The sequence below is a fragment of the Heptranchias perlo genome, unplaced genomic scaffold (assembly GCF_035084215.1).
Source record: "Heptranchias perlo isolate sHepPer1 unplaced genomic scaffold, sHepPer1.hap1 HAP1_SCAFFOLD_1385, whole genome shotgun sequence".
In the NCBI taxonomy this organism is placed as follows: domain Eukaryota; kingdom Metazoa; phylum Chordata; class Chondrichthyes; order Hexanchiformes; family Hexanchidae; genus Heptranchias; species Heptranchias perlo.
The window spans coordinates 14,269-27,444 of record NW_027138630.1 but is presented as its reverse complement, the minus strand read 5'-3'; the positions used below and the strand labels follow the sequence as shown (position 1 = coordinate 27,444).

Genomic DNA, 13,176 nt, shown 5'->3' with positions numbered 1-13,176 from the left:
CACTCCCTATAATACCCACTCCCTATAATACCCACTCCCTATAATACCCTCTCCCTATAATACCCTCTCCCTATAATACCCACTCCCTATAATATCCTCTCACTATAATACCGACTCCCTATAATACCCACTCCCTATAATACCCTCTCACTATAATACCGACTCCCTATAATACCCACTCCCTATAATACCCACTCCCTATAATACCCTCTCCCTATAATACCCACTCCCTATAATACCCTCTCCCTATAATACCCACTCCCTATAATACCCACTCCCTATAATACCCTCTCCCTATAATACCCTCTCCCTATAATACCCTCTCACTATAATACCGACTCCCTATAATACCCTCTCCCTATAATACCCACTCCCTATAAAACCCTCTCCCTATAATACCCTCTCCCTATAATACCCACTCCCTATAATACCCACTCCCTATAATACCCACTCCCTATAATACCCTCTCCCTATAATACCCACTCCCTATAATACCCACTCCCTATAATACCCACTCCCTATAATACCCACTCCCTATAATACCCTCTCCCTATAATACCCACTCCCTATAATACCCTCTCCCTATAATACCCTCTCCCTATAATACCCACTCCCTATAATACCCACTCCCTATAATACCCACTCCCTATAATACCCTCTCCCTATAATACCCACTCCCTATAATACCCACTCCCTATAATACCCACTCCCTATAATACCCACTCCCTATAATACCCACTCCCTATAATACCCACTCCCTATAATACCCACTCCCTATAATACCCACTCCCTATAATACCCACTCCCTATAATACCCACTCCCTATAATACCCTCTCCCTATAATACCCACTCCCTATAATACCCACTCCCTATAATACCCACTCCCTATAATACCCACTCCCTATAATACCCACTCCCTATAATACCCACTCCCTATAATACCCACTCCCTATAATACCCACTCCCTATAATACCCTCTCCCTATAATACCCACTCCCTATAATACCCACTCCCTATAATACCGACTCCCTATTATACCCTCTCCCTATAATACCCACCCCCATAATACCCACTCCCTATAATACCCTCTCCCTATAATACCCACTCCCTATAATACCCTCTCCCTATAATACCCTCTCCCTATAATACCCACTCCCTATAATACCCTCTCCCTATAATACCCACTCCCTATAATACCCACTCCCTATAATACCAACTCCCTATAATACCCTCTCCCTATAATACCCACTCCCTATAATACCCTCTCCCTATAATACCCACTCCCTATAATACCCACTCCCTATAATACCCTCTCCCTATAATACCCACTCCCTATAATACCCACTCCCTATAATACCCACTCCCTATAATACCAACTCCCTATAATACCCTCTCCCTATAATACCCACTCCCTATAATACCCTCTCCCTATAATACCCACTCCCTATAATACCCTCTCCCTATAATACCCACTCCCTATAATACCCACTCCCTATAATACCAACTCCCTATAATACCCACTCCCTATAATACCAACTCCCTATAATACCCACTCCCTATAATACTCACTCCCTATAATACCCACTCCCTATAATACCCACTCCCTATAATACCCACTCCCTATAATACCCTCTCCCTATAATACCCACTCCCTATAATACCCACTCCCTATAATACCAACTCCCTATAATACCCTCTCCCTATAATACCCACTCCCTATAATACCCTCTCCCTATAATACCCACTCCCTATAATACCCACTCCCTATAATACCAACTCCCTATAATACCCACTCCCTATAATACCAACTCCCTATAATACCCACTCCCTATAATACTCACTCCCTATAATACCAACTCCCTATAATACCCACTCCCTATAATACCAACTCCCTATAATACCCACTCCCTATAATACTCACTCCCTATAATACCCACTCCCTATAATACCCACTCCCTATAATACCCACTCCCTATAATACCCACTCCCTATAATACCAACTCCCTATAATACCCTCTCCCTATAATACCCACTCCCTATAATACCCACTCCCTATAATACCCACTCCCTATAATACCCACTCCCTATAATACCCACTCCCTATAATACCCACTCCCTATAATACCCACTCCCTATAATACCCACTCCCTATAATACCCACTCCCTATAATACCCACTCCCTATAATACCCACTCCCTATAATACCCACTCCCTATAATACCCACTCCCTATAATACCCACTCCCTATAATACCCACTCCCTATAATACCCACTCCCTATAATACCCACTCCCTATAATACCCACTCCCTATAATACCCACTCCCTATAATACCCTCTCCCTATAATACCCACTCCCTATAATACCCACTCCCTATAATACCAACTCCCTATAATACCAACTCCCTATAATACCCACTCCCTATAATACCCACTCCCTATAATACCGACTCCCTATAATACCCACTCCCTATAATACCCACTCCCTATAATACCCTCTCCCTATAATACCCACTCCCTATAATACCCACTCCCTATAATACCCACTCCCTGTAGTACCCACTCCCTATAATACCCACTCCCTATAATACCCACTCCCTATAATACCCACTCCCTGTAGTACCCACTCCCTATAATACCCACTCCCTATAATACCCACTCCCTATAATACCCACTCCCTATAATACCCACTCCCTATAATACCCTCTCCCTATAATACCCACTCCCTATAATACCCTCTCCCTATAATACCCACTCCCTATAATACCCACTCCCTATAATACCCACTCCCTATAGTACCCACTCCCTATAATACCCACTCCCTATAATACCCTCTCCCTATAATACCCTCTCCCTATAATACCCTCTCCCTATAATACCCACTCCCTATAGTACCCACTCCCTATAATACCCTCTCCCTATAATACCCACTCCCTATAATACCCTCTCCCTATAATACCCACTCCCTTTAATACCCACTCCCTGATTCCATTCCCCTCTGATATTGAAAGTGGGAGACAAGGGGTGAATTTCATGCCCCCAGTTACTGATTTCACACAAAGCACAGATTAAATCAAAGACAATTTATGATTTCTTTTAGCTTTCATTTCTTTATTGAACAATTATGAAGCCGACACAGGGGAACCAGAGATCAGCACCCCAGAGGAGGAGAGGGAGATCCACAGCTTTCTGGACGCTGTCATGGAAACAGCGGTGCTGCAGGTAACATGATCAGTTGTCCACGGTAACTATTAGACAGTATAAATAGTAACTCCATCAGTTGTACACGGTAACTGTGAGACCATTGAGGGATATGATGAGATGTTGGCTCGATTGGATTATGTGATATGGTGAAAAGGTGGGTAGATGGGTTTGGGTCATATGGGGACTCGGTGGGGAGGTGGGGTGGAGGGTTATGGGGACTCGGTGGGGAGGTGGGGTGGAGGGTTATGGGGACTAGGTGGGGTGGTGGGATAGAGGGTTATGGTGACTCGGTGGGGAGGTGGGGTGGAGGGTTATGGGGACTAGGTGGGGTGGTGGGATAGAGGGTTATGGTGACTCGGTGGGGAGGTGGGGTGGAGGGTTATGGGGACTAGGTGGGGTGGTGGGATAGAGGGTTATGGGGACGAGGTGGGGAGGTGGGGTGGAGGGTTATGGGGACTAGGTGGGGTGGTGGGATAGAGGGTTATGGGGACTCGGTGGGGAGGTGGGGTGGAGGGTTATGGGGACGAGGTGGGGTGGTGGGATAGAGGGTTATGGGGACGAGGTGGGGAGGTGGGGTGGAGCATATGGAACGTAGATGGGGTTGAGGGGTATGGTGAGTATGTGGGTCAGTGGGTTTGATCTTCCAGGAACGGTTGGACCTGTTGGGTGATTGGCCTTTGCCAGTTCCTAAAAATTCTTCCATTTTCTTCTCAGATTGCTCACAGTTATTTAGTGGAGAAGGGAACGGGGAAAGTGACCAAGGAGGAATTCAAACAGCAGCTGTATGACATCTGGTTCTGCCTGTACGCTCGCAAAGGATCCAGTCAGTAAGTGATGTTAATAACAATTCAGAATCAAAGAGGATGTGTGTGTTTCTTTGTGTGTGTCTGTGTATCTGTGTCTGTGTCTCTGTGTGTGTGTGTGTCCCTGTAGGTCTCTGTATGTGTCTGTGGTCTCTGTGTGTGTCTCTGTGTGTATGTGTATGTGTGTGTGTCTGTGTGTGTGTCTCTCTCTCTCTGTATCTGTCTGTCTGTGTGTGTGTGTGTCTCTGTGTGTCTCTGCGTGTCTCTCTCTCTGTGTCTCTGTATGTGTCTCTCTGCGTGTGTCTCTGTGTCTGTGTCTCTGTGTGTGTCTGTGTGTGTGTGTGTGTGTCTGTGTGTCTCTGCGTGTCTCTCTCTCTCTGTGTCTCTGTATGTGTCTCTGTGTGTGTCTCTGTGTGTGTATCTGTGTGTGTCTGTGTGTGTGTTTGTCTGTGTGTCTCTGCGTGTGTCTTTCTCTCTGTGTCTCTGTGTGTGTCTCTGTGTGTGTGTGTCTCTCTCTGTATGTGTCTCTGTGTGTGTGTGTGTGTCTGTGTGTCTTTGCGTGTCTCTCTCTGTGTCTCTGCATGTGTCTCTGTGTGTGTGTGTGTCTCTCTGTATGTGTCTCTGTGTGTGTGTGTGTGTGTGTGTGTGTGTCTCTGCGTGTCTCTCTCTCTCTCTGTGTCTCTGTATGTGTCTCTCTGCGTGTGTCTCTGTGTGTGTCTCTGTGTGTGTCTGTGTGTGTGTGTGTGTCTGTGTGTCTCTGCGTGTCTCTCTCTCTCTGTGTCTCTGTATGTGTCTCTCTGCGTGTGTCTCTGTGTGTGTCTCTGTGTGTGTCTGTGTGTGTGTGTGTGTGTGTCTGTGTGTCTCTGCGTGTCTCTCTCTCTCCGTGTCTCTGTATGTGTCTCTGTGCGTGTGTCTCTCTGTGTGTGTCTGTGTGTGTCTCTCTCTCTCTGTCTCTCTGTGTGTGTCTCTCTCTCTGTCTCTCTGTGTGTGTCTCTGTGTGTGTGTCTCTCTGTGTGTGTCTCTCTGTGTGTGTCTGTATGTGTCTCTCTCTCTCTGTCTCTCTGTGTGTGTCTCTCTGTCTGTGTCTCTCTGTGTGGGTCTGTGTGTGTCTCTGTGGGGCCTGGCAGTGCACAACCAGGCAGTTACGATGGGAAGAGACCGAGCTCGACACAGGGATATCTGAGCCTGAATACTCACTGATCTGAAGCACCAACTGAGGCCAAGCTTTGCTCGTGCCGGTGACAGTGCTGTCACATGCTGCAGGCATCGAGCGGCCTGACACCGTGCTGAGGGTGGAGGGAGGCACATATCACTGGCCCAAGCTGGCACTCACTCTCTTTGAGGTCTGGGGAGACCATGGTCATAGTTTGGGCAGCTGCGATGCCTGTACTTACAGCTAACAGAGGATTTCGACAGGGCTCAATGTTTGGGTCATGATCAATGAGAGGTCAAGAGCGACTCAGAGAGGTCAATCTGTTAATGGAGAAAGGAGATGGACACAGTGCCCCTCGGCTGGGAGAAGATAAGCAGCCAGTGATCCTGCTCCATACCAGTGACCATCGCAGCAAAGACTTATAAATTTGGACATGGCCTCAGGACACGATGGGCTTGGTCGCAGTGCACTCCATGGTCAAATAGCCAGTTGCACCCAATGGCCCAGGATCACACAGGAACAATCATTACCTCTGTTAACCTCTGGATGGCAGCGAGAGCCCACTGGAACTGTACCCCAGTGAGAGTCAGTCCCTGTGGAACAGCAACCCAGTGAGAGTCAGTCCCTGTGGAACTGTACCCCGGTGAGAGTCAGTCCCTGTGGAACTGTATCCCAGTGAGAGTCAGTCCCTGTGGAACTGTACCCCGGTGAGAGTCAGTCCCTGTGGAACTGTACCCCTGTGAGAGTCAGTGCCTGTGGAACTGTACCCCTGTGAGAGTCAGTGCCTGTGGAACTGTACCCCAGTGAGAGTCAGTCCCTGTGGAACAGCAACCCAGTGAGAGTCAGTCCCTGTGGAACTGTACCCCGGTGAGAGTCAGTCCCTGTGGAACTGTACCCCTGTGAGAGTCAGTGCCTGTGGAACTGTACCCCTGTGAGAGTCAGTGTCTGTGGAACTGTACCCCAGTGAGAGTCAGTCCCTGTGGAACTGTACCCCTGTGAGAGTCAGTGTCTGTGGAACTGTACCCCAGTGAGAGTCAGTCCCTGTGGAACTGTACCCCAGTGAGAGTCAGTCCCTGTGGAACTGTACCCCAGTGAGAGTCAGTGTCTGTGGAACTGTACCCCAGTGAGAGTCAGTGTCTGTGGAACTGTATCCCAGTGAGAGTCAGTCCCTGTGGAACTGTACCCCAGTGAGAGTCAGTCCCTGTGGAACTGTACCCCTGTGAGAGTCAGTGTCTGTGGAACTGTACCCCAGTGAGAGTCAGTGTCTGTGGAACTGTACCCCAGTGAGAGTCAGTGTCTGTGGAACTGTACCCCAGTGAGAGTCAGTGTCTGTGGAACTGTATCCCAGTGAGAGTCAGTCCCTGTGGAACTGTACCCCAGTGAGAGTCAGTCCCTGTGGAACTGTACCCCTGTGAGAGTCAGTGTCTGTGGAACTGTATCCCAGTGAGAGTCAGTCCCTTTAGAACTGTACCCCAGTGAGAGTCAGTGCCTGTGGAACTGTACCCCTGCGAGAGTCAGTGTCTGTGGAACTGTACCCCAGTGAGAGTCAGTCCCTGTGGAACTGTACCCCAGTGAGAGTCAGTCCCTGTGAAACTGTATCCCAGTGAGAGTCAGTCCCTGTGGAACTGTACCCCTGCGAGAGTCAGTCCCTGTGGAACTGTACCCCTGCGAGAGTCAGTGTCTGTGGAACTGTATCCCAGTGAGAGTCAGTCCCTGTGAAACTGTATCCCAGTGAGAGTCAGTCCCTGTGGAACTGTATCCCAGTGAGAGTCAGTCCCTGTGGAACTGTATCCCAGTGAGAGTCAGTCCCTGTGAAACTGTATCCCAGTGAGAGTCAGTCCCTGTGGAACTGTACCCCAGTGAGAGTCAGTCCCTGTGGAACTGTATCCCAGTGAGAGTCAGTCCCTGTGGAACTGTATCCCAGTGAGAGTCAGTCCCTGTGAAACTGTATCCCAGTGAGAGTCAGTCCCTGTGGAACTGTACCCCTGCGAGAGTCAGTCCCTGTGGAACTGTACCCCTGCGAGAGTCAGTGTCTGTGGAACTGTACCCCAGTGAGAGTCAGTCCCTGTGGAACTGTACCCCAGTGAGAGTCAGTGCCTGTGGAACTGTACCCAGTGAGAGTCAGTCCCTGTGGAACTGTACCCAGTGACAGTCAGTCCCTGTGGAACTGTACCCAGTGAGAGTCAGTCCCTGTGGAACTGTACCCCAGTGAGAGTCAGTCCCTGTGGAACTGTATCCCAGTGAGAGTCAGTCCCTGTGGAACTGTACCCCAGTGAGAGTCAGTCCCTGTGGAACTGTACCCCGGTGAGAGTCAGTCCCTGTGGAACTGTACCCCGGTGAGAGTCAGTGTCTGTGGAACTGTACCCCAGTGAGAGTCAGTCCCTGTGGAACTGTACCCCAGTGAGAGTCAGTCCCTGTGGAACTGTACCCCAGTGAGAGTCAGTCCCTGTGGAACTGTACCCCAGTGAGAGTCAGTCCCTGTGGAACTGTACCCCTGCGAGAGTCAGTGTCTGTGGAACTGTACCTCAGTGAGAGTCAGTGTCTGTGGAACTGTACCCCAGTGAGAGTCAGTCCTGGCCTTGTGAGAGCAGTGAGAGTTCCGATTGCAGAGCCTGACACGCTGCCCTTATCTTCCTCAATCCAGCCCCGATTCGTCTGGTTTCGAGCACGTGTTTGTCGGTGAGACCCGTGGTGGGCAAAGGGTCATTGGATTCCACAACTGGATCCAGTTATACCTCCAGGAAAAGCTCGGACATGTGGATTACAGAGGATATAGCATGCAAAATAATCAGCTCACAGTGAGTAACACAGGGGACAGAGAGGGAAGTGAGTGACAGACTGGAATCTAATCGAGGGGTTCGGGGGGGTTTATACATAGAATAACAGATACCCGGGAGTGAGTTACAGACTGGAATCTAATCGAGGGGTTCGGGGGGTTTATATATAGAATAACAGATACCCGGGAGTGAGTTACAGGCTGGGATCTAATCGAGGGGTTCGGGGGGTTTATATATAGAATAACAGATACCCGGGAGTGAGTTACAGGCTGGAATCTAATCGAGGGGTTCGGGGGGTTTATATATAGAATAACAGATACCCGGGAGTGAGTTACAGGCTGGAATCTAATCGAGGGGTTCGGGGGGTTTATATATAGAATAACAGATACCCGGGAGTGAGTTACAGACTGGAATCTAATCGAGGGGTTCGGGGGGGTTTATATATAGAATAACAGATACCCGGGAGTGAGTTACAGACTGGAATCTAATCGAGGGGTTCGGGGGGTTTAGATATAGAATAACAGATACCCGGGAGTGAGTTACAGGCTGGAATCTAATCGAGGGGTTCGGGGGGTTTATATATAGAATAACAGATACCCGGGAGTGAGTTACAGGCTGGAATCTAATCGAGGGGTTCGGGGGGTTTATATATAGAATAACAGATACCCGGGAGTGAGTTACAGGCTGGAATCTAATCGAGGGGTTCGGGGGGTTTATATATAGAATAACAGATACCCGGGAGTGAGTTACAGACTGGAATCTAATCGAGGGGTTCGGGGGGGTTTATATATAGAATCACAGATACCCGGGAGTGAGTTACAGGCTGGAATCTAATCGAGGGGTTCGGGGGGTTTATATATAGAATAACAGATACCCAGGAGTGAGTTACAGACTGGAATCTAATCGAGGGGTTCGGGGGGTTTATATATAGAATAACAGATACCCAGGAGTGAGTTACAGACTGGAATCTAATCGAGGGGTTCGGGGGGTTTATATATAGAATAACAGATACCCGGGAGTGAGTTACAGACTGGAATCTAATCGAGGGGTTCGGGGGGTTTATATATAGAATAACAGATACCCAGGAGTGAGTTACAGACTGGAATCTAATCGAGGGGTTCGGGGGGGTTTATATATAGAATAACAGATACCCAGGAGTGAGTTACAGGCTGGAATCTAATCGAGGAGTTCGGGGGGGTTTATATATAGAATAACAGATACCCAGGAGTGAGTTACAGGCTGGAATCTAATCGAGGAGTTCGGGGGGGTTTATATATAGAATAACAGATACCCGGGAGTGAGTTACAGACTGGAATCTAATCAGGGGTTCGGGGGGTTAATATATAGAATAACAGATATCAGTGTCTTAATTCCCCTTTCTCATCCCCTTTCCCCTTCCCACAGCCGGACGAGAACAAGCACCTCCTCACGCTCCAGTTCAGCTGGAAGAATGGGATTAAGCCCCGGGGTAGCTGCTTCATGGGGGTGAGCCCGGAGTTTGAGTTTGCCCTCTACACCATCTCCTTCCTCAGCTCTCCAGGCCGACACCTGAAGCTGAGGTTCAGTCAGTACGAGGTGGAGATCGTCTGTCACAGCAACATCCACAAAAACATTGAGACCACCTACCCCATTCTGCTGCGGTATTTATCAGTCACTTCATAGAAGCACAGTAGGTACAGCACAGGAAGAGGCCATTCGGCCCATCGTGCCTGTGCTGGCTCTTTGAAAGAGCTATCCAATCAGTCCCATTCCCCTGCCCTTTCCCCGCAGCCCTGTAAATTTTTTCCCTTCAAGTATTTATCCAATTCCCTTTTGAAAGTTATTATTGAATCTGCTTCCACCGCCCTTTCAGGCAGCACATTCCAGATCATCACAACTCGCTGCGTAAAAGAATGTTTCCTCATCTCGCCTCTGGCTCTTTTGTTGATCACCTTAAATCTGTGTCCTCTGGTTACTGAATCTTCTGCCACTGGAAACAGTTTCTCGTTATTTACTCCGTCAAACCCCCTCATGATTTTGAACACCTCGATCAAATCTCCCCTTAACCTTCTCTGCTCTAAGGAGAACAACCCCAGCTTCTCCAGTCTCTCCACATAACTGAAGTCCCTCATCCCTGGTACCATTCTAGTAAATCTCCTCTGCACCCTCTCTAAGGCCTTCACATCCTTCCTAAAGAGCGGTGACCAGGATTGGACACAATCCTCCAGCTGAGGCCGAACCAGTGTTTTATAAAGGTTGAGCATAACGTCCTTGCTTTTGTACTCTCTGCCTCCATTAATAAAGCCCAGGATCCCATATGCTTTTTTAACAGCCTTCTCAACTTGTCCTGTCACCTTCAAAGATTTGTGTACATTCACCCCCAGGTCTCTCTGTTCCTGCACCCCCTTTAAAATTGGACCATTTCGTTTATTTTGCCTCTCCTCATTCTTCCGACCAAAATGCATCACTTCACACTTCTCTGTGTTAAATTCCACCTGCCGTGTGTCTGCCCATTTCACCAGTCTGTCTCTGTCCTCCTGAAGTCTGTTACTATCCTCCTCATTGTTTACTACATTTCTGAGTTTCGTGTCAGCTGCAAACTTTGAAATTCTACCCTCGAGACCCGAGTCCGGGTCATCAATAAATATCAAAAAGAGCAGTGGCCACAAAACTCAACCCCGAGGAACCCCTAAACCCTCGTGGACTCGGTGAACCACGGAAACAAAACCCAGTAATCGTCAGTTTTTAAATTAAAATTGTTCTGAATATTTTGCACATCAGGTGAGATCTGTAAATGAGATTCCACAGCTACTTTTCCATTCGTGGTCAAACACTCCCAGGGCAGGTACAGGGTGAGATACAGAGTAAAGCTCCCTCTACACTGTCCCATCAAACACTCCCAGGGCAGGTACAGCACGGGTTAGATACAGAGTAAAGCTCCCTCTACACTGTCCCATCAAACACTCCCAGGGCAGGTACAGGGTTAGATACAGAGTAAAGCTCCCTCTACACTGTCCCACCAAACACTCCCAGGGCAGGTATAGCACGGGTTAGATACAGAGTAAAGCTCACTCTACACTGTCCCATCAAACACTCCCAGGGCAGGTACAGCATGGGTTAGATACAGAGTAAAACTCCCTCTACACTGTCCCATCAAACACTCCCAGGGCAGGTACAGGGTGAGATACAGAGTAAAGCTCCCTCTACACTGTCCCATCAAACACTCCCAGGGCAGGTACAGGGTTAGATACAGAGTAAAGCTCCCTCTACACTGTCCCATCAAACACTCCCAGGGCAGGTACAGCACGGGTTAGATACAGAGTAAAGCTCCCTCTACACTGTCCCATCAAACACTCCCAGGGCAGGTACAGCACGGGTTAGATGCAGAGTAAAGCTCCCTCTACACTGTCCCATCAAACACTCCCAGGGCAGGTACAGGGTTAGATACAGAGTAAAGCTCCCTCTACACTGTCCCACCAAACACTCCCAGGGCAGGTACAGCACGGGTTAGATACAGAGTAAAGCTCACTCTACACTGTCCCATCAAACACTCCCAGGGCAGGTACAGCATGGGTTAGATACAGAGTAAAGCTCCCTCTACACTGTCCCATCAAACATTCCCAGGGCAGGTACAGGGTTAGATACAGAGTAAAGCTCCCTCTCCACTGTCCCATCAAACACTCCCAGGGTCAGGTACAGGGTTAGATACAGAGTAAAGCTCCCTCTACACTGTCCCATCAAACACTCCCAGGGCAAGTACAGGGTTAAATACAGAGTAAAGCTCCCTCTACACTGTCCCATCAAACACTCCCACGGCAGGTACAGGGTTAGATACAGAGTAAAGCTCTCTCTACACTGTCCCATCAAACACTCCCACGGCAGGTACAGGGTTAGATACAGAGTAAAGCCCCCTCTACACTGTCCCATCAAACACTCCCAGGGCAAGTACAGCACGGGTTAGATACAGAGTAAAGCTCCCTCTACACTGTCCCATCAAACACTCCCAGGGCAGGTACAGGGTTAGATACAGAGTAAAGCCCAAGACACACTGAGGTACTAACTTTTTAGCTGCTCTAATTGAATCTTTGTTGCTTTAAGCTGAGCTTGGTATCTCTCCCTGTTCTCCTGGGAGTTATTTTCTTTTAATTTGTAGAAGTACTTTTTTCAGTCTAAGTGGTCCACACCTGTGACCAGTTTGCCCCTGTGGTTTTGTTTTACTGTGTGCCCTTCTTTGGCCACTAGGGATGGACCTGGTTTCATTTTGCCTTGGAGTGGTTTGAAAGGCCTAGTCATTGGATCACGCAGTGCCTGTCTCTCACCCGATAAACATGCGGGTGCTGAAGGGTCCAATATGGTGTGTGGCTTGCACTCGCTCGGTCCATGCTGGGACAGTCCTGCTGCCAAAATGGTTTGGGCACCCAGGGGTCGTTCAGGGTGCGACTCGCACGCTGGGTCATGTGCTGATGAGGCGAGAGGCCAATTCTGCCTGTCCTCTTACTCATCAGCTGCTGCCATTGGGTTGAATTTGGCCAAAGATTTCCCATTCTCCCTCAGTGTTGGTAATTTGCCAGCCTGGCAGGATCGCCCACTCAAATCCTCCACCATTTTGGTAGATGTAGCCCTCCTGAAATCTGGACCCAGCGTTAAGTTGTCAGTCGCCTTGGTGTGGCTCATCAGATCGGATGTAATTCCGGAGTGACTGGTGCCCACCCGTCCCCACATGGAGGTCTAATACTGCTTCAGGGGCGCTGGGAGAAACCAGATCAAATCATCGACTCCCTCTACACGCATTGTGATAGGAAACAGCCGTTTACATTATCAACAAATTCTTGCAGCTGATCTGCAGGTGATTTCACCATTATGCAGTCAGTCTATCAGCTACCTGAGGGGTTTAATCTGAAATCTATCCAATTTATATTAATCGCAGACACTGATGTCAACTGTAAATTTATCAGCATCACTGCTGTCACCGTAGCATAACTGAAGAGCCTTTGTAACCTTTGTGATTTATTTCATCAATTAACCCCATCTATTAGTAATTTACACACTCAATCTTTCAGTTTAAATGCTGACAACTCTGGGGAAGATTTTCTACTGTAAGCCCACCCATTTCTTGCCTGTACAATCTGGGGGGCTCCTCAGCCATGCCTCGGACGCCCCAGACCCACCTGACACAATGTTGGGGGGGGGGCCTGTGAGTGGACGAGCAGCCCGCCCACCTGAAGCAGGCAGGAGGTTGCTTACATGTGTACATTGGTGTC

The 13,176-nt window shown here is 48.7% G+C and overlaps 1 protein-coding gene across 1 annotated transcript; it reads left to right on the top strand.

The window, feature by feature from the left end:
* Positions 1-3,099: 3,099 nt before the first annotated feature.
* LOC137308772 (uridylate-specific endoribonuclease B-like) lies at positions 3,100-9,598 on the top strand (the record flags this gene model as incomplete). The annotated part of the gene is made up of 4 exons (XM_067977275.1): positions 3,100-3,221; positions 3,918-4,030; positions 7,804-7,957; positions 9,341-9,598. Coding segments are annotated over 4 exons (647 nt in total), but the record flags the coding sequence as incomplete, so codon positions are not given.
* Positions 9,599-13,176: the final 3,578 nt, after the last annotated feature.